Source organism: Coloeus monedula, assembly GCF_965178545.1.
Source record: "Coloeus monedula genome assembly, chromosome: Z".
Lineage (NCBI taxonomy): Eukaryota > Metazoa > Chordata > Aves > Passeriformes > Corvidae > Coloeus > Coloeus monedula.
Genome location: NC_138822.1, coordinates 28730971 through 28753394, shown reverse-complemented (window position 1 = coordinate 28753394; position 22424 = coordinate 28730971). Strand labels below are relative to the sequence as shown.

General features: G+C 39.9%; 1 protein-coding gene and 1 long non-coding RNA gene across 2 annotated transcripts in view; one reads left to right on the top strand and one right to left on the bottom strand.

The window, feature by feature from the left end:
- EPB41L4A (erythrocyte membrane protein band 4.1 like 4A) overlaps window positions 1-2658 on the top strand; it is a 116317-nt gene extending 113659 nt beyond the window's left edge. The window contains exon 23 of the mRNA XM_082301023.1: window positions 844-2658. Coding sequence (XP_082157149.1) covers window positions 844-972 — 129 coding nt within the window. The 3' untranslated portion in view covers window positions 973-2658. The remainder of the gene's footprint in view (window positions 1-843) is intronic.
- Window positions 2659-7792: 5134 nt separating this feature from the next.
- Window positions 7793-9372, bottom strand: LOC309584952. The gene is made up of 3 exons (XR_014227271.1): window positions 9305-9372; window positions 9147-9217; window positions 7793-8395 (listed from the first exon to the last, which is right to left on the bottom strand). It is a non-coding gene; the product is annotated as an uncharacterized lncRNA (long non-coding RNA).
- Between the last annotated feature and the right edge of the window lie 13052 nt (window positions 9373-22424).

Below are 22424 nucleotides of genomic sequence, written 5' to 3'. Positions count from 1 at the left end.
GCTGGAGAACTCTTTCCCAGTCTGATGCATCCTTAAGATGCATCTCTGCTCCTCACAGAAGGAAAAGTGACTTTCACAACTTCTTAAAATATGCAGGTGTGCTTGTTGTAATCACATAATTTATTCACCTCGTTTAGAGGTAGCCATATAGTTTTGTTGCTTGGGCTTGAAACACTGCTTTTCTTTTGCTTTTTCTTTTTTTCCCCCCACAACTACTGAATATTATTTTAGGATATTGACATCTAAAAAGGACAGAACTTGTCCTTTCTTAATCTAACTTAATTACTGTCTTTCATCATATATTACATTTCATCATATATTACACTACCATATCTCTCAGTTTTGATAGTTTTATTGACCTCAAAATGTAAGAAGCAAAGTCTATTCAAAAGCAATTGAGGTCTTTTGTACAAGCACCCAAAAGGAGAACCAAAACATGGAAGGGAGAATTCCAGATACTTCACTTACCATACCATTAATGTTAAAATGTTCAGTGTCTACAAAGACCTCTCTTCTCCCTCAGCCCCAGGCTCCCTCACAACAGTGGCCATTAATTCCTTGTGTTTGTTTGCAGTGTTTTGCTAAATATCAAATAATTAATCATGGCATTTCCTGAATAGGCAATAGCACAAAGGGGCAGCAGCTGGCAGGAGGCGAGAGGGGGAAAAAAGGTCTGTTCGATCAAATAAATGTAGAGACTTTAATATTCCTGGTGTGTGTATATATATGTATACATAAATTACTATACCCATAGCCTAAGTCTTTCACAGCAACAGTTAGCAAAATACAGTGTTTAAATTCTGCTCTATCTTTTAAACAACATGTTTAATTTGTTCTTTTCAGAGGCAGAATGGATCTAAAGACAGCCTAATAGAAGAACGACCTCCGCTATCCACCAATAATTTTGATGGAAAATCCGCCACTAAGATTGTAAAAACTGTACAGGTGTCACGCTTCAAGGTGGAGACTTGACTGATGAATTGAAGATGGTGAATGGATTTTGGTCTTTGGAAAGTGAGAATTTGTTTATGTGTGCAAGAGAAGGAACTTAAGTCAACATGGTGGTCATTCCTTCAGGATGCCTGGAAGTCCAGCCTGCTTGTGGGAAGACCAAGCAATGGTTTTATCACCAACACCATTCTAGTGGTGTGACTGATTGAGGACAAGCTGCCTGATAGACAACCAAAACCAAAAGTCTTTGCAAAACTGAAAGATCAGCAGTTACATTTCCAAAAAAATGAACATCAACAACAACAACAACAAATTGCTGCAACGAAACAGGCTTCATGGTCTGCTCTGTAACTGAATAGCCTTGTCCAAGAAGTGACTGTTAACTGACATGATCAGGACCAGATGCTTCAAGATAAGTAAAACAGTCATATTTTTTGGTCAATTGTGCAATACAGTGTGATATGGGGAAATTATCTTCACAATTTATATGGGGATCAACTTATGTCCTGAGACATAAGGACAGATAGCTCTTACAAGGTTTATTTTAGCCTAGCACAATAAGGATGCTCGTGTTGTTGATACAAATTCTGACTCAACCCATTTTAGTTCAAAAACAATAGGCGCTGTAACATGCTGTAGCAGTGAGTTCCAGAGGTGATACAGACTTACTTTGCTTTGGGCAGGTTTAAGTCTTCTAAATTTTGAATGTCCTTTTGTGTAGAGGGACTATTTAAATGAACATTCTGTAACACAGAAACACATTTACCAACTTACAGTAAAGCACACTGGAAACTGGGAAATATAAACTAACCCACTGTATTAAGACTGCTTAGCAAGGCACTTCAGTGCTGGTTAAATGAAACTTGTGGAGTAGTATTTAAGACAGCTAGCAAATAGCTTTTTTTTTCCTTTTTAACTAGATAGCAAAATCTGCCTTAATCTCTTTTCATGTAAAATAATCTGACACTTTTCTCTGAGCCATTTCTACTATATTAAAATGACAAAGGCAGTATCTCGGGTTTGATAACTATAATTTTTTTTTCTATTGTCATGGTAGGAATACTAAGTTTTAATGATGCTGCACATTGAGCGGGTTATCTTCTAATATATGTCTGAAGTGATGCCTGGCTCTTCTCTTCTCCTATCACTTACAAATACCTGAAAGTCACTTCTCTGCCTCCCATTTGTCCACAGTCAGCACATGGATGAGCCTACAGGTGTTGCTGACTTGCTCAGGAGCTTAGCAAAGTCTTTGTGGTGTGGAAGTAATTTTTGCTAAGTGTAATTTTTGAACTAAATACTGAATTTGTGAAACAGCATTGTAAACAGCTGTAGCAGCTCACATGCCTTTCTACTTCTGTCCTCTCTACACTCAACCCCCACAACCCACAGAGATTTGCAGTGATCCTGTGTCTTCCAGTCCAAGCAACACCAGGGAATTGCAGCCCTGTCAGAAGGGCAACACTGCTTGAGAACTGGAGTTAGCATGAGGTGTCTAAGTTACACTTGACAAGAGGCATGGGATTACTAATACACATTTTAACTGACTAAACTGGTAAGCAAAACTTTGTACGATGTGTTTTATTTTCCACTTAATTTTTTGATTTTTCATTGTTTCATTATTTGAGGTGGTCAGGTGGATGTTACTAGCCAGAGTGGCAGCCATATAGTTTGTCTATTCCTATCACAGTGTAGAGAGGTCTGTAGGATGGGAAATGCTGCATCCACGGATGGCAGAGTCACTTAATAAATACTTTTCTTTGGTCATTTACTTGGGACAGCCCTGCTTCTACAGTCTCAGTGAACAAATCTAAGGAAAGGAAGGAGTAAGAACCCCTCTGTAGTAAAAATTCAGTTTTCATAGAGGTTCTTCAGAATTTTTTGAATTTACTACAGATTTAATTCTAGGACATTGTTGGGCTTGGCTTAAAGTATTTGTTCAGTTTTCTAAGTTTGTTAAATGGTTTCATTGTCATTGCTCCAATTTAAAGTGATCCTTTAGGATCTGTTTATGACCTTGTGTAGTACTGTCACAAACAACAGCTAAAAAAAAAGCCCAAACAAAACAAAACAACAAAAAAAAAGGAAAAAAAATCCAAAACCATAACAAAACCTCCAACCAACCCCTAGGAAAAGTCACTATGGCAAAATGGCTAAACCGAGAGCATCACAATCTTTTGAAAGACAACTGAAATATGACAAACTACACAAGAACTAGTCTGCAATGAAAGCTGCTCCTTGTTTCTTTGAGAAGGTGTTCCACCTTGGAGCATTACACACTTGCTTGTAGTTCGCTGCTTTCTAAATCGTTACCATTAGTCTGCTATCTTTACTCAGCCACAGGCAAGTAGCACATATCTACTACTGCAGGAGGATTTGTGTTATTATTTGAGAATTATCTGTACCTGGTGTACCTATCTTGCCAGTCTTTAAATACTGATCAAGAAGGTTTATATCCAACCTCATGTTTTCCTGTATGCTGTCATCTTCCTGTGGGCTTTTGTGTGTTATTGCTGGATACCATCAGCCATATGTGTGGTATTTTACTTACTGCACTACATCAGAAAATAGGCTTCTGTCTAGTCTAATAGTGAAAGGTTTCAATTCTCAAGTCACTGGAGAGTTGTTTCATAATCAAGCCAACTTTTTTGCATTTAAATGAGAAATTTACAGAGAGAGCCCTGGATTTGAGTTAGTGGTCTTCTCTCCAATGAGCCTATGTAGGAAGCAGGTTTTTAACGAGTTTGATGTTAGCCTGGGCCACTACAATACAGTTTTGTATCCACAGAATACTAAAGATCTAATGCCTCTATTACACATTTTCCAAATGTTTTGTTGTGCCAAAACAAGGCAAAACTTCTGACAAGGATATCACTAACAGTTAATAATACAGAAAAGCAAATTTCTTTCATATATGTGATCCTCCTTTCCCTTCAAGCTTCTTTTCCTCAATCATTTGAGGAAAACCACCTTTTTATGATCTATTTTTGTGAGAGACACACAAGTGATCAATCACTGAAAGCACTTACTGTGTCACACCTATGCTTTCTAGACCTAAATCAGCCCTACATGTCTAAGTGACTGGCCCCTTACAGCTCTGAGCTACACCTTGCCCTCTCCACTGTTGCTACCCTTCCCCAGCTCTCCTGGGGCATTCACTGCCTACAGGCAGTTGCATTTTCAGATCTGGAGTCTGGATGTCAGTCTAAAATACTTGCATATCCTGATGAGTCAGGCAAAAGGCATGAGATGCATAACTGTGTCAAGAAAAGTTTACCCTGGGGTTGAATGCCATACAGACCTGAGCTCACTTGGACAAAGGACTGGTATTTGAGGCATTCTCATCCTAATTCTCCTGAACTGATCTCAGGCCAACAATTTTAACTCTGTACCTCTGCCTTTACCTCTTCTGAGACTTCCATAAGTGCTAAGCATTGATATGTTATAGAATTCTCACTAATTAGCCACAATTACAACGTAATTGTACAACCTTTTGCAAAACATGTATTTTATACAATAGAGGGCTTGCTAACCACAGCACAAAAGCATTTTTGTATATCCTGTACTGGTTCCCTTGCTTAGTTGGCTGGTTTCTTTCATTCGGAACCAGCCTTTGACTTGCTGTTTTCTACACTGCACCTATTACAAGTATCACTAACTCTGCAATTTGTATTCTAATCAAGCTCATGATATTGATGATGTTGGTTGAAAAGTCATTTAAGTTGCCAAATCCATTCCCTTTATACAGGTGAATACTGAACTGAAGAGATAGCATGTTTTCTTTTGGGAAGATTTGTTTAATTCAAAACTCCCTAGAAAGGTGTTTGAAAACATACACGAACATGTGATACATTTGTTCTGTGTACATTAAGTATTCACGAAGCAACTGTGTGCTTTATTTTAAATTGAGTTTGATAGATGGCTGTGTCAATACTTGTGTCCAGGTTATTTAAAAGTAAAACTTGAATTTTTAGGGCATTCCATGGTTGCCTGTGTGTCTTATTTACATTACACTAAGGAGCAAAGCCTTCATAAACAGAGATTCATTTGACACCACCATCTGGTAAAAACAGGTGTAGTACCAATTAAAATCCACTTGAGGATACAGCTTCTCCAGATTAAGTATTTTATCTTGTACCAGGAAGTTGTCAATGTAAGCTTTGTATTTCCAGTGCACATCTATACCAGTTTCCTTTCTCACCTAAAAATCACCAGAGAGCAACAGCAGACTGTGTAAAGCTGTCATACCAAACACAGATAGAGCCAGTGTGGCAGACACTCTCTCCTTAATGTGTCTGGTTTTATTCCTGTATTTGTTCTCCCACCTTGGCTGGACACCAGGTGCCCACAAAGCTGCTCTATCAATCCCCTTCTTAACAGGATGGGGGAGGGAAGTAGATGGAAAAAATCCTTGTGAGTCAAAATAAAAGTGTTTAATAAAGCAGAAGCAAAAGGAAAAAAAAAACCAAACCAACAAACTCCAAAAGATTTACTTCTCTACTCCCCATGAGCACAGGATGTCCACCCCGTTCCTGTGAAGCAGGGCTTCAGTACACATAGCAGGTTGTTCCAGAATATGAATTCCTTGCCCTTTCTCTTCAGTTTTTATTGCTGGGCAGATTTAGTCTGATGTTTTTTTTCCAGGGTGCAATTCAGTTAGCCAGTCACACAAAATAAAAGGCAGTCCTGGGGTTTAACACCATACTTCCCATTTACCAGCACTATCATGTAAGTAATCTGTGACCCTTGCACCCACCTATTGCTCCCTCTACCTCACTTTTCCCTTGTTCTACCCCACTACAACACCTGTATTACACATTAAAGCTTGGGGTTCTACATGTTTTTTTAGTTGAAAGGTAATTAACATTTTAGATACCAATCACTAAATCCTGGCACTAGCTGTCACTTTTGATTTTTTTAAGTTTTAAAAAGCTACTCCTGTCAGTCTTACACTTCAAGAACAAAGCCCATGAGCAAAACTCCTGAACAGATGGTATCTTCAGGAAATGTAATCCCTAATAAAAACCTTAAACTTTCAAGTACATTCCACAATTACATGTTGGATTACTAAAAATTAATTACGCTTGTCGAAATCTCCTTCTCTGACAAACCAAAAACAACTTTACAGTTAGAATTAGTATTAGTAACATGTTTACATTCAGTACTGAAAAATCAGACATTGCAACATACACAATTTAAGCATTTGTTCTTCTGATGAAATTGATTTAAAGCAGTAATTCCAATTATCTCAACAGTTTTTCACTCCAAGTTAAGCTGAAGTACCACATGATGTAGCTGGTCAAGGTGATAATAAACCAAGCTTGCCGGTCTCCATGATGGAAAGACACCTTTTCTGCTATTTTTCAATCCAGCTTTGCTGAATTCCTACTTCTAAAATTTCTACTTTTGCTTCCCGCAATCCAAATCTTAGCCAACCCTATCTTCAAATACTACAGGAGACCATGGTCTAAGTCATCACATCCCAACCACTCAGCAGCTCCTAGGCTTTGTTTCATCCAAAGGGTTGCACTCCAAAGGGTTGCAACAATAACAGAGGAAGTCAAAACTGCCAAACAGAAGGAACTGCTACTAAAGCTTGGGAAAGATAGAAATTCTGAGAACAGAAACATAAATCTTTTATTTTTTGTCTACATAAACATTACCAAACACTGCCACAATGCAGTTAAATGCACTTTGCTTTACTACATGGAGACTTAATAGTCCATCTTTTAAACAGTTTTTTGTTTCTTAGGGAGGAATGTTTGCTTAGACAGCCTTTGCTCGCAGGCTGGTTCTAACAATTCCTAAGAAAAAAAATAAACACACAAGGTGAGACTGGACACGTGTAGCACACGGCTCTTTTCAGTAACATTCTCTAAATCCCCAAGACTAATACAAAATTACAAAAATGAGCTTCCCCTCATCCCTTGGGAAAAAAGTAAAAAGGTAAAATTTGCAAATCTAATTTTTAAGAGATATTTTTGTTGCAAGATTGTGGTGATGCAAGGTTTTTTCTTGTATTTTTATATGTCCTCTGTACCCCGATGGTTCATCCCTACCTTCCCCACTCCTACTCCCAGTGGGTTTGCCCCAGACCCAAGCTGCTCCCGACACAAGATTTTTTTTTTTTTTTTTTTTTTTTGCAAGAGAGGCTCTTTGCCCACCTAAGCAAGAATTCAGGTAGTAACTATAAGCTGGTGGCAGGAGTAACACTTTCTGGCTGGTGGGAATCAATAGAAAGTTTTGCAGTACTAACTCATGCATACAGTATGACTGTGCACTAGAAAACACTGTGAAAACAGTAAAGCCAATAATACACAAGATTTAATAATTTTATGTTGGAAAACAAGCAGCAGCCCTGTTGCTGGACACATTACTAATAATTGATTACACATACATTTCTCTTCCCAGTGTCCCAACAGGTTCTAACAAAGAGTGTCCACCTTAGTCTCCAGCCCTGCAGAAGTCCCCAGTGTCTGTGGTGCTGAAAGTGAGGATGGATTTCACACACTCATTTCCTACCAGCAGCAATGGTAAAGGATTCAGTGCACCTGTGTTGCTCATGCAGATTTTCACATTTCATTGATGAAACTTTCTGATGTTAGAGCAAGAGCATCACGGCCAGCTTGAAGGAGTTTCATCACTTCACTGAGGATCAGTTATATTTTTTCCTGAAAAAAAAACTCAACCCAAACAAAAACTACAGTGATGTAGTACTGGATCATTCTTACACCAGATTTCCAGTACTGACCTAAAAGTTCCTGGCTGCAAAGACTTGGACTCCCTGTTACACTGTTGAGTATATAGGTTACACAAATCACAGTCTCAGTGACAAAGAAAGATTTGATAATGCGTGCAGTTTTTATTAATGACTGGTTTGTACTAATGAATTTTGGGCTGACTTGCACTTCTCAACTTTTCAATGTGTTGGCTTTTCCAAGACTTCACAGTGAAGCAGTATGCAGCATGTGAGATTCCAACCTTTCATGTTTTGCTAGTCTTTTAACATCTTCAGTCCTTGTATTCTAAATAGCTCCACAATATCACACCCCTAAAAGCAAACATGAAAAAGCATGTCCTTGTCTTGGACACATTGGCAGCCACATACTGATTTAACGAGCCACTAACACCAAACTTTTTATTTTATAGCTTCCACTTTGCTCTTGTTGATAAGAATACAGTCACCAGGCTGATCTCACTCCTACTCTTTCAGTTCCAATTTCTGCTCTGAAGTCACTGTGCCAAACTTCTTTCTCAGCAGAAAGCCAGCTTCACTCTAAGAGCAGGCCACAGGGCCAAGTTGCACAAGGAATTATTGTTACTCACAGCTGTGCAATCAGCACTTCGTGGCTTCTTCCCACATGCCCTTCTCATGCTCAGAGGCTTTCAGCATACAGGACTATCTCTGGGAGATCCTGAACTTCCAGCAAAACACCCTAGAAACCTGTAAAAAGCATTCCGCAAATTAAGCATTCCGGCAGGAATCTGACAATATCAAAGTACACTTTATACTTTCAAAAGTGCATCAAGGAAAGTCCAGCAAAAGAGTAGACAACATATTATTCAGTACTGAATAACAAATCCACAAATCTACAAAAAGAAAACACATTTTTTCCCCTTCGAGAACATTTTAATCTTTCCTATACCTGAGTATTAAGCTGTAAATATTTTTTTACCATAGAAAAACTAGAAGCCACTGCGGTAAACTTGCAAATTATATACTAATTACTTGCAGATGTAATGCAAAAATCATGACAGACAGGACAGCTAAACAATGGTAAAAGTGGCCATTATAACTTTAGCTTTTCCTCTTCTAGTAACTATCAGATTCTTCACTTTAAAAGACTGAAGTATAAAATTTAATTTCCTACGTAGCTGCTCAACCATACAATTTCTACAGGTTGTTTGGGGTTTTTTGTCCTTGCAAAAACAGAGAGGAGGAAGGTACACGACCAGCTCCCTAAACCAGTTTGAGCAAGAATTCCTGTTTGCCTTTTTTGACACCACATTCATTCTGGACCGGAATGAATGGGCAACACAAAGGCCAAACTTAAGTATGGGAGCTCCTTACCTCTGCAAAATTAAATTCACAGCCTATGAAAAAGAACAATTAATCAGTTGAAAAATATTTCAAAATTCACAACTAAATAATATTTTATACAGAGCAAACACTTAGTAAGAAAAGGCAAGAATACCATGTTCTTGGGACACCTTTTGGTCATGTTGGTGCATGCTCCGGCCACTGACCGACTTCTATCACTTTCGTCTGAAAAAAAAAAAAAAAAAGGGAGAAAACACATTCGGAAGAGCAACAGAAATACACGAACCGTACAAGGAGTCTAAAAAGACGTACTTGAGGTAAGTGCTCCATTTCCGAAGACAAACAGCCCCAACCACCACAAGCTTACACCAATCCTTCCTCACAAGCCCAGCTCCTGCCCCGGCGGCCCCGCTGCTCCCGGCGTGCCTCTCGCGGGGTGAACCATCCCTCCCGAAATGGAGGGGGACAAGCCGTGCGCCGCCTCCTCCTGCCGCAGCACAGGGCCACGAACTGAGTCTGCCGCATACGTGACGCTACAGACTCGAACTTCCAAGCAGAAGGAGTCCTGAGCGGGCGACTCCGCCCGGGAAAGGCGCTGGCGTGCAGAGCAGCACCGGCTCTGTCCCCTGTCCGAACGCGGCGATGGAGGCGCCCCAAGGCGGGACACGGGGCTGTCACCACCCGCTGCTGGAGCATGCGCAGTGCCGCGCCCGCCGTGGCGTGTGGGGGCTGTGAAGAGGGAGCTGTCAGTGTTTCCTGTTCCTTGTGCCCTCGCGGCGAGGGGGCTGTGGCGGGGACGTTCCTGGAGTTCCCTGTGTCTTTACGGGGTCAGATCATGGTGACGTGACTGCACGTAAACACCATCATGTCGTGTACCGCTCGTTCGTGATCGCGATGTCTTCAGGTTGAATTGTCTGTCGCCAGGCTGAAGGCCCCTCGCGTGTTGTAAACATAACCGGTGCCGCGAGATAACTTAGACAGTAGAAGTCGCTTAATAAAGAAAAAGGCTGTGTTTCAAGAATTGCTCAAGATTACATCACAGAAATGAATGTGCATTAGGTGGGCGGAGAATATGTGTTAGCGGGCTTCATGTAAGTTTCGCTGTGTAAAAGCTGTGACCTTTTACCCTTTGGTGTGCTTGATTTGTGGAAGCCTTCACTTTGCTCCCTTGCAGAATAAGCAATGTTTCTTTTTTAAACCTGATTCTGTCTCTGTGTTTAGAGTGCCATAATGGGCCACATCCATCCCAGCAGTGTCCTGCTGCTTGCTCCCGCCGGAAGCACGTGGAGAGAGGAACCAGCCTCAGTTCACACTTCAAGTTGCAATAGACCTCGATAACTAAGGCTTGAACGCTGGCAGGAGCTCAACTTTGAGTGGACAGTTTCCACATTTCCTGACCCTGCAAGTGACGGCTTTCACACATGTGAAATCCTGCGAGAAGGGGGAACTAGAGCAGGCAGGTACACCAGGAGGATAAACCATGTCTAGGGAAGAGCAGGATGAGGCTGGTGCCGGCTGTAGAGAAACCTGTACAGCTCTCCTACCACCTTGCTCTGCTTCTTGGAGCCGCTGTGGTCTGCTCACTTCTTTTGTCTCCTCCTTACCTAGGAATGAGAGAGAGCACTTAAACAGTGTCCAGAAGGCAGAGTTGCCAAGTCACTTCTGCAGAACAGCCTGGAGTGTGATGTCTTAGCTGAATTACAGGAGGTCATGAAAAGGCTGCCTAATGCCCAGATGAAGAGGCATGTTTCATTGCAGCCCAGACATTTAGGAGCAATAAATATAAATAAAAGAAAAAGTTAAGGGGCAAGCAGATGTCACTACTTAGAGTTTCTGGTGAAGTCTACATATTTCCAGCCATGCAGCATTAGTTTGCTTTACAGAAATTAGTTTTTGTGTCTTTATGCTTAGGCATGTCTAAAACAGACAGGGTGTATTAGTGCTGTGTTTATAGCAAAACCTAAAATAATGTCAACATTATTTTAAGCAGATTCACCTGCAATAGCTTTGGCTTGTCATTTAAAATTCTGTTTTCCACATGAGGAAGATTGTCTTAGGCATTGCCTCAAGCCAAACTTAATGCATGCATAAAGGTCAGCACTTTGGGTAAAGTGATACTTATAATTCACAAATAGTGGTCTTGGAGGGACACTGATGAGATCGTTGCTGACAGTCAAGCTATTAAATCAGTGGAGATCTGTTACTCCCTGTTGCTAATACAGTCAAGTGTTGATTTTCAGCTCAGTGACAGCTGCCTGGACAGAAGTTTAAGTCAAATGTAACTAGGTTTTGATTAAGTGAACAGTATAGTGAAGAAAAAGCTTTAAATGTCTGTGACATTTATTATTTATGCCTGGGGATACAGGAGAACTTGAACAGCTAAGTGAAAAAATGTTCAATCTACAGAACACTAATTGACTATATGAAACACTTGGTCACTTCAGGTATCCCCAGAAGTTGTTACTGAGTCACAGGGTCACAGAATGGTCTGGGTTGGAAGGTACCTGCTAGTCCAAACTCCCTGCTGTGGGTGAGGGCATCTTTCACTAGACCAGGTTGCACAAAGCTGCTCCATCCAACCTGGCTTTGAAGACTTCCAGTAATGGGAGCGTCCACAGCTTCTCTGGGCAATCTGACTCAGGGTCTCACCATCCACAGAGTAAAGAATTTCTTCCTTATGTCCAATCTAAATCTCTCCTCTTTTAGTTTCGAGCCATTATTCATTGTTCTGTCACTACAAGCCCTGGTAAAAAGCCTGTCTATATCTTTCTTATAAGCCCCCTTTAAGTATTGAAAGGTGCTATAAATTCTCCCTGTAGCCTTCTCTTCTCCAGGCTGAACAACACCAAGTCTTATGAAGCCACCCCTCAAGCCTGTCGAGGTCTCTCTGAACAGAATCCCTTCCCTCAAGCCTTTCAATTTGGTGTCATCTGTAAACTTGCTGAAGCAATCATATACCATAAGAAAAGAGTGATCAAAGCTTTTCAAGTCATAAGCATAGGTTAGGGACATTGGTCACACATCCTGTGTTACTACTGAACAACTTTCAAGACAGTAAAGGTAATCAGTGGAACAATTTACAAAGGACAGATGACACTGCAGCACTGGATTTATTTTCTTTTTCAAACTGATTCCTTTAGTCCTATCAGTGTTAGAATTTTTGTGAAAGTGGCAACATAATTCAAATTGGAGTGACTTCCTGTGACCTCTTTTCTAGATAATCACAGTTAATCTGAATTCCTAATCTCTAAATCTGTGAGAATTTTATTTGTTATAAATGCCTGCACAAAACCAGGACATGCTAAATTGAAGGTATAACTAAGAATTATCTTAAGAGTTATCTACTAGATAAGAACAACCTCTTGAGGTGGAAACAGATGCCACATTTATATAGTGAGAGGTTTAACAGATGGTTAAAGTGTGAGTCCTGCTTTGCCACGTCAGGACACTTCTGTCCCAGCACTTGGCCTTGTTGTTCAGATCCTTTACTCTAAATTTTGCATGGTTAGCAGATGTGAATTAGCTGCTCTGATACAAAGCCCTCTTGTAGCTTCGTGGCCTCTTACAGGGAATCTGAGCTAAACCACTGTCCAGTAGCATGCAGTGGTTGATATATTCCAGTTTGTCAACTTAGCCACAGGGCACAAGAGGAGAACTTTGACCCTACAGTGATTAAGAAAGAAAAGCTGAATCTACCTGGTGAAAGACGTAAGATACTCAGCCTTTTTGTCTTTGAAGTTAATGTTGAGATACTACTTTCTCTTTTGTTTCCTAAACATGCGGTCAATGATTTAATATTTCAATATTTCAATAGTTCAGTGTCAGTTAGCGATATTTTTTAAGCCAAATTGTCAAAGGGCTAAAGAATATTTAGTTTTTGAAGGTTGTCTGAAAAGTCATTTGGCTGGGTAAAAGTGCTGTATGCACTACTTGTCATCCTGCCAAACGGAGAAAGCATGGGAGGGAGCAGTGATAATGTCTACACTCACTAGTATATACATTCTTCTCTGCAATTTTCTGTCTATTAAACCAGCTTGCAAGTGGCACTGCAAACACCCAGCAGCAAGGTACCTGTGTCTCTGAGTGCTTGTGGACAGCATTTGTGTTTTCAAGCTCCATTGAGCTGCTTAGAACTCAGCACTGAAGTGAGTCTGCTGTTACTAGCTATCTAAGCTGAGATTTTCCCTTTCTGTTAAAATATTCCTGGGCACTTCCTGAGCATGCACAAAAGGCCTTTTCTTATATTTTGTCAGACCTGAGAATATTTCTGACAAGTTAGTACTGAAAGAGCCTATTTAGGCTTTAAATGGCATTGCCTTTAGTTCTAAAAAGTACTGCATATCAGCAATGATCTCTTTATTGAGTCTTACTTCTTATTTTCAAAGTATAATTCAACAGCTGGCAACTGACATACTCAGAAGAGGGCTCCCCGCACCACCACTCTCCAGAAAATATAATGTCAAATTGAGTTAGTTTTTTATAAATTCACCATTATGTGCGGGAGAGTAAAGTTCAGTACTCAGTCTCACTCTGCAAGTGCAGTGAGCATAGTTCTGGCTCGTCATTCTTTTCAGTAGTCATTGATTTGCTGTGAATGCTAATAAGTAGTCATAATCTGAATCTGCTGTAAACATCTTGTTTTGTTCCACTCTGTCTGGGTGTGTCCTTAGTTTTCCTGAGTGAATTCCAACACTAACTTGTAAGGCTAAAATTCCCTGTTGTGCTTTCTTTAGCAAGAAAACCAGTTCCTGCCCTTCCTGGCTTGTGGCCTCATTTCTGTTCCCAACATCAATTAACTTCTCCATGAGTTTTGTCAGTGCTGGTATTTGTGGCAGCATGCCACAAAACCGGTCACTGAAACGGTCAGACTCCTGAAAACAAGTGATTTGCCTTCAGGCACACTAAAATGTGCAATAGAAGTTAATAAAATAAACAAAAATAGTTAAACATAGCCTGAGAAGAGTCAAGAAAGATTAAACATATGCACGTCAGTTTGAGATATACGTTGCAGAGAAAGCTTGCAGATCCAGCTATTCTTTGCTTCCTTTTCTTCATAAAGATTAAGGGGCTGCTGTGTATACAAAGTTTTAGTGGTGTTACAGGAAATCCTAACACAAGACAATAGAGTATCTGGAGGGAGCATCGTGTGTAAAAGCTGAAATATCTCTAAAGTGATTTGTGAGCAGTGAGGCATTAGTGTGGCATTGTTCCTGCCGGCCTGTCTTAAGGCACTTTTAAAGTCAGGCTTTCTGCATGCCCTCGCTGAACCCCGACCGAAGTTGCAGGCTATGATTTGCTTGGCTTTTTATCCGCTTTATTTCTCGGCGTCTTGTTTTCCTGCAACCCACCAGAGGTCAGTGTAATTCCAAGAATGGCGAGGAATAGGGCCGGGACAGTAATGCCAAGTTTCCGCCAGTTGCTGGGATTGTAGGAGTGTAGCAGCGATCTGTCAGCAGTGTACCTTGTCTTTTGTCAATACCAGCTGAACTGGGGAAAGGGTATGAAGCCGGCAATAAGTCTGCGTGAAGTCGCCTTAGATGGTGAGCTTGTCAGAGGCAGACAAGCCTCCAAGCATGAAGCTGGCTATATCTTTCAAAGAGTGTTAATGTCAATTAGCAGCTTTTCAGATATTCTGGAGAGCCAAAGAATGGCCTAATCTTATTAAGCTCTTGTCTCAGTGGCTCCTTCCCTTCCTTTTCTAACCACACTTGTTCACTGAATAAAGGTCCTCACCGGACTGCAATGACATGTCAGTTTCCTTCAAAAGTTATAATATTAATGGGAAACATCTTGGGACTCCTAGTAAATTTTTTTTCTTTTTTACTTTTTATTTTTTGTTACTGAATTTGTTTGCCACTGTATTTCCCTATTCAGCTGATTTGTGCAAGCTGTTTGGAAGTTCCTCTCAGCTTCTGTTGGTAGCCTTACTTGCTAAGTATGTTTAATTATAAAACCCACTACAATACTGGCACACTAAGAATTTTGTTAAATGTGTAAGAATTTTTTTCTGTTCAGAAATTTTTGTAGCCACTCAGTATCACAGGTCTCTTCACCTAGTTCATTGCATTTGAAGCTGGTTTGCCAGAGTGAAGGGCATTTCCTACCTGTTCTGTGATTTTTATCACTACTAACAAGACAATAGGCTAGGTTTTCCTGGACATAAATGTTTTGAGCAAGTGTCTTTTCCCTGGTGATATGAAAACCCTGATTGCCTATTTATTTTGTGGTATTTCTAGGACTGAGTATTTGGTAGAAATAAGTACGCAAGCTCAGGTAAATCAGTTAGTAAAGCGGATTTTTGTGCACTCTGAGCATCCCCAAAAGATGACTCATTTACTAATGTGTGAATCTGTGCATCAGTGACAAATAACAGACTGCTCCCTTAAATATACTTTTAGGATAACATGTTTCCATTATTGTGTAAATAATTCTTGCAGTTGTTGAAAAAGCCACAGAAAGTCAGTATGGGAATTGCTTGGTTGCCAGCAGCATATATCTATTTACTCTTGAATGAAGAGAAGAACTTGAAAATGTGCAGGAAAATGAGACATTAGTCCTTGGCAGAGTGTCCACAGTTCTGCTCAGCAGTCTGATATGAGCTGCTCAGCTGCTTTGTACGGATGGTAGGTGAACCTGCCCCAGATTCTGATTGTGAGAATTTGTCCTTTGTTAAGTCAAAGGATTTTAATCTTTGAGTAGATGGACTGATTCTTTTCAAAGCAAGATGTTTTTGTTTGTGTGTTGGCACTATCTTGCACTGTATATGGTAAATACACTACACTTGTTTTGGAAAAGTTAACTCTAATTCCTGATACATTCAAATATTCTAGAAATAGCTTTTATTTTCAAAACATTAGTTAACGTAAACATACGCTGCCTCATTTTTACCGTCATTGTTAAGGCTTTGAACTGTTTATTTATTGTTAAGAAGCTCAGTCAAGGTGGGCACAGAGTAAAAATGGTAACCGCTTGTTTCTCTAAATTACCACTGTGTAGCAGTGGTAGTGCTGGTAGTTTTTTAGGGTGGTTTGTAAAAGAAATTTTCTTCTTTCACCTAGAAGTTCAGTCTTATTATGGCACTTTTCACATTATCCAGGAGTAGTGTGTTCAGTTAATTTGACACTGGGCACTTTTGAATATTACTTCTAGGTTTTGTTTGAATCATTTCAGGTTCTTGGAGCAAGGTTCTTTTCCTGTGGAAATGGGCAGAACAATAGTGAGAAAGATTACGGTATCCTTGCTTTTCTTCATGGTGTGTTCTCTTTGCAGAGTCTCTTGGATAGGTCCTGGACTCCCTCCTTGTTCCCTATTCTTTAATTTTTAATGGAAAGGAGTGGAACAGATCCAGCAACATTTGCTGTACAGAAAAGGGCTTGTTTATTCTTGTCCACATAATCAGGAGATGTCACCTGAGTACTCAAATTACCAATACATTTTCTTGGTAAATACGTTCCGTCTGCAACTCCTCTGGCTTTGTAAGAATGGAGCCCGTGGCTGTGTTGCAGAGTGATGCATCACTGTTCTGGCTTTTTATTCTGTATAGGTTTAGGAAGTTGTAACAATTCCCTGTGTGCTGACTGTGTTGCCAGTATTTCTCACTCTGAAAAGGGTGCTAGCATATCATTATGGTAAGAGCTGCTGTCTGTATACAAATGACGTATCTTGAAAATCACCATGTCTCTGGGTCACTGGGAAGCAGGGGAACTGGAAGGAGAGAGATATGCTGACAAACGCATAAAGTTTCTGGTGAGAGGAGTGTTTAAAGATGTGTTTAAAAAAGTTAACAACTGACATCTTTCATCTGGCCTTTTCTGTCGTGTTCTGACATTTCTCTTCTGTGACCTTGCTAGAAGTTCCTAGTCCTAATGTACTTAGGAATTACCTAATTTGGACTAATAAAGAAAGAAGTGGTGCCCTTTTAAATCCAGAATATTATGATACATATCTATGTTTGCCTGATGACCACTTTTTCTAGTCAGTGAGCAGTGTTGTTTCACCTAATGGTCTAAGTGGGCCCTACTTGTCCGCTAACCAGAAAAGCAGTTATGAATATAGTACAGTTCTCTTCTGCTTAAATGGTAGACGTGAAGCTTCCTAGAAACATGGAATAATCAGTGGCAAATCTTGAGGGATCCTTCGAAGGGAGGCAGCTAGGTACAAGGTGAAGATGATGTTAACAGTTTATGTACCTTGTGACTTGCTTCCATGGAGCCCTTAGGAAAGAGGGCATCTGGAAGGATCCTGCAGGCTGGAAAAATTGCCTTGGCTTGCTGCAAACTGACCACAGAACTGGAAATTAGTTCAGTCCATGCACTTTTCTGCCTTCTTTCTCCATCCCCTTCTTCTGCCCTGCACCTCATCTTTTGCATGGTTCAGTGTGTTTTAATATATCCTTTCTAAGTAGGATGAAAATTTTAGGAGATTTTTCTTTTAAAACAACAGCATGATGTGATTCAGAGAATGAAATAGTTGTGAGACTGTGCTCATAGTTGGGAAATAATGCTGTCTGCTGGTGGTAATATACAGAATTAATGTTATTTTACACTAATGCTGTTCATTAACCCTCAACATTGTAGTTTCACTGGAAAATGTGTTGACTTGACATAGGCTAAGATAATCAGAGCTTTTCTTTCATTCTGTGATTGTGCACATCCTCTTTAATTAGGAAATTGCTGAGTAGAAGATCCTTTCAGGCTGCAGTATAAAAAATGTCAGTATTAATCTACAATATTTGTCCCATTCACTATGAGCAATTATGAGTGATGAATTATAAATGATAAATTATACACTGTGGTATTCATTTGTACTGCAACATGAATAGGTTTTCAATTCTTGTCCTGTGCATAAGAAAACCCCCGTAGCTTTATTCACCATGAAAATGGGGTACAAGTTTTCACTTCTCTTCGGGAGCTGTTGGCTTTCACTTAGTCTAGAAGAGCTGCTGGTCACAGGTGTCCATTTCATAGGAGAAGTTTGTGTTCAGGGTCTACTGAGGACATGCCCAGCTGCAATGGCAGGCATACACATTGATTGCAGACCAGGCTGAGCCAGCTGAGGCACTGGATACCTCACATACCTGTTCCTCCTTGCAGACTGCCTTCTCGTTGGGGTAAATGCAATGCCGAACTATGGAAGAGATAGAGTAAGACTTTGGTAGTGGGCTTTCTATTGACCCTTATAGCTAGCACTTGCTCAGAATGCTGAGTTTTTTTTCTGATGCTTGTTCTGAAGTATTGAACTCACCCTTTGCAGGCCAGAGAAAGATAGACTTCAAAGCCAAGGCAACATGGCATCGCTGTAGTATATTCAGGATTTCGAAGCCTATATTCCCCTACGGATCTGATCCCAGAGCAGCCAAGTCCTGGTTCTGCACTGCAATATACCTGTACATATGACTCGATATGGGCATGAAGTTGGAAGCCTCTGAGAGCACCCTGATATCCATTTGGAGACAGTTTTCAAACATAGATGTCACTATTTCACTGTGCTCGTTGTCTATTTATTGCTGTGTAGTGCTGGCTTTGTGTACCAATATTTACTTACTGTTTCACTCAGACTTCTAAATGGAAGACTCTGATGCTACCTGGTTGGGTTCAAATTTGTCATTTAGATGCCTGGAATAAATGCAGATTTCCAAATTCAATTTATAATTCCCTAGTGTTAACCATCTCAACTAGTTAAAATCCAGAATATGTGCAGCTGCTCTGGAAGTTTGCCTTTAGACTGGCAACCAGTACTATTTTGTCCAAAATTTCATTTACTTAGAACTTAAAATCTCTTCTCTGTTTCAGGAAGTGACTACAGGAAAGGGCTTTGTTTCTCAACAGATCTGCTCACTAGATTCAGGAGGATAGGATAAACAAGCATTAACCAGCTTTTCCTCCTGTTAACCTTAGAGTTCACTCATCTAAAAGGAGTACACTGAGTCTTCTTTTTGTATATTCTTCATGAAGTTGCTTACTGAATGCCAACTTTTGTGTGTCCTTTGAAAACAATGGATTTCCCTGTTCCTGCTGAATGTTCTCACAATCGTATGCAAACAGGAATTAACTTATCTTGGCTTTCAAATCCCATGCTAAATTCAAGCTTGTCAGAAATTACTTAATTTCATTTGAACATACTGATATGAAGGTTCCAGAAGAATAACAAATGCAGAATGCCCAAAAGACCTGCCTAAGAGACATCACTATAACAAAAAAAAAAAAAACCCAACAAGTTTTATGCTTTAATATGGAGGTAGAGAATACAAATTGGAGTGTCTTAGTTACAGCTGACACACTTCAGCTATGAATGTTTTTACCAGCCACAGGTGCCAGTTGTGCTTCTTTGTGACATGTTTGAACACCACATGTTGCCTTAGCATACTTCTCAGGTTCCTCCTGCAGTATTCAGTCTGTCATGCTGGCAGTTGTGAACCCATGATCTCCTTTCTTCCTACAACCAGAGTCTGGCACACGTGTCACTAGGAGCGGTCTTAGAGGAACATATGGTATTGCTGCAAGTGAGGAGGGATTCCTTGTGGAAGTATGAGTGCTGGAAGTTTTACGTCACCTGGAAGCTTTTTTTTTCTTAACAATTGTTATTTTTGCTTTATTGAAATGGACATGTCTGTCCATAAGCAGGCACCTTGCCATTGCAACAGATGGGTAGGAACATAAGTAGCCAGGAGAATAGATCTGTATACCTTTCAAATGTGTAATGGTCTGATTCTCAGAAAGCTGTCACTCTAGTTCTTCGTAGGGAACTTCCTTGGCATATGGCGATAAGGGAGATAGTCTGTTATTACTCAATTACTTAAAAAACCCCAAACTAGCAAATGTAATGTGCTGTGTTTCTTTCTCTAATGAATAGGAAGTAGAATGTCTGGAGATAACAAAAAGCTTCAGGTTTCTCTGTTTATGTGAAGAAGAGATTCTAAAGACAACATGGCTTGAAACCTCTATCTGTGTGTTCTAGTATGTGGTAAACACTAGTTGGTAGTCCTGTATTCCATGAAGTGTTTACAATGCAGAAGCAGACAATAGGTAACTGCTGCTGAAGCAATCAAGCATCTGGAACACAGGCATAGCTAACACAGAGAATGGATATTACAGTGCCTATAGTATGTTTTGTTCATTCCTGGTTAGTATTACAGATTTTATGCTTAAAATAAAATTTTTTAAAGAAACTTTCCTCCTATAGGTTTGGTGAAAACTACTTACTTTTTATAAGCAAAAGCTGTCACTGAAAGAAATAACACAGACAGCTCAGGTGTTAGCTGTTGTGTTTGGCAGCACATTAACCAGCTGGCAGCTGGATGTTAGCAGCTGCATGTTCTATTTCTTGCCTTTGTGCGGGTGTTGTCTGAAGGTTGAGAACAAAGGGCACAACCCTAAGAAGCCTGCTTCTTAGTTCTGCTACCCACAGAACAGCTTGTAATACTTACACTGTCAGATAAGGAGAAAATCAATATTTTCAAACCAGAAATTGATCCACTGAGAAAAGTAAAATAGGATCTTTCCTCAAGATTGATGATTTATGGGGCTGGTCAGATCTACATGGGGAACATTAGAGAGCATTAAAACAGAACAATTAATAATATTCAATCATAACACACTAGAACTTTCTTTAGTGTTATAGCGGAATAGAAGGTTGGGTGTGAGTCTTGGCTTTCTACTTCCATGCACATATAGAGGAATTCACTCAAGCAGACGCCTGCAAGGTGTTGTTAAATGGGGCCATTAAGACATGAACAGTAATGGGGTTTGAGCAGTGCGCAGCATTGCAGAAGCCAGCTGCACAAGGGTTTATTTGTGGGACAGACTGCACAGAGCTCCACACTGCTGCAATTGCAGTTACCCCTGGAAAGTCTGCCGTGGTCACCTCCAGGAAAACTTAGATAGCAGCGTAGAGATGCCACTGCCCATTGCACGCAGCCCCAAAAGTGAGTATTAGATAATTCACTTGTCCTTGAAAGGGAAGCATCAGAGTGTGTGTGTGTGGGCCCTGCAAACTGATAAGCATTGATGCTGAAGCCTAGCCAAACATGTTCTCCGGCACAGCCTAATGCTCGTGCTGGAGATGCTTTTCCAAATTCTAAATTGCTCATGGAAAGCCTTTCCTATTTTTGAATCTAATCTGCTTTTTCATTCTTTACAGATGAATTAAGTAACATGCAGGGTCCAAATTGCAATCACTTGTTATGTCTAGACTTTTTTCATATATCCCAGTATATACCTCTTCATTTCCAGTAGTGCTCAGAAGACCACTCAGTAGACTCAGAAAAGAATGGAGCCCTGAAGAAAATCCTTAAAATTTCATTTCCTACTTTGAGAACTTGTCTTCTGAAAACCTGATCTGTAGTGAAGAGCTAGTGAAAACAGATTACCTGAATTCCTGCAGGGTAACAGTGCCATTAATGATATGCTTAAGGTTAAATGCATATAAATACAAGATCTGGGCCTAAGAAAGTAAGTGATTTGAAAATAGAGAGATACAATTAATTCTGGATTTTAAAGGTAAACTGAGAACGTGTCCACATACTTTTACATCCTTTATATTGCTGTTACACAGCTGTTTAAAAATTGAAAGCAAAAGCAGATTCCAGTTTGCTTGGGAGTGAAAAGCACTTAGATACAAGACAAGTTTGTTACTGAAAGAAAAATTAAATAATCAGATATGGATTTTAAAGTAAAGAATAAAATAGCTTCTAAAGAAGAAATATAAGCTGTGTGACTGCTAGAGTGATTGCATAATGCAGGCAAAAAAGCTGTTTTCTGACCATCTCCAGAAAAATGCACTTGAAAACATATAGGGCCAGGTCATCGTTTTATTAGTTTTTGAGCATCTTTCCTCTCTCTCTCTGAGTGTTGTTGTTTTTGGTTGGTTGGTTGGTTGGTTTGGCTTGGTTTGTTTCCGTAGAGCAATGCATCTGAGGTAACATTGAAGCCATAACTCAAGGAATTTTAGAAGGATAGCTGTATTTTAGGCCTAGGTTAAAAAGAAGTCAGAGAAAGCACTGTTTCTAGTCGAGGAATATTTTTAAACTTACGTCACTCTGCCTATGGAATAACTCCACTGAACTCAGATTCAAAGCTGCAGATTTGCACAAATGTTAAGTCATCTCAGAAACTAGGTATTTGTTTATTGTAATATCTGAACCTAGAAAGATAAACAGTTATGTTAAATAGGGACCACAGCAGGTTAGGATTGCAGAAAACTTAATTTATTCAGCTCAAAAAACAAGGACTAGCCACTTAAAATTCCATGTGATTAAGGTGACTCATTCTTGGCAGTATCATACTACACCAGAATGGAAAATCATCTTGATTTGTAATACTAAAGAGAAGCTCATATATACCATAATAAGATGAGAATGAGTATATGAGAAGGACTGGTGTGTATTGGTTCAAGTTTATTGAAAATTTGGACACATGTTTTTGCTTGCTCTGAA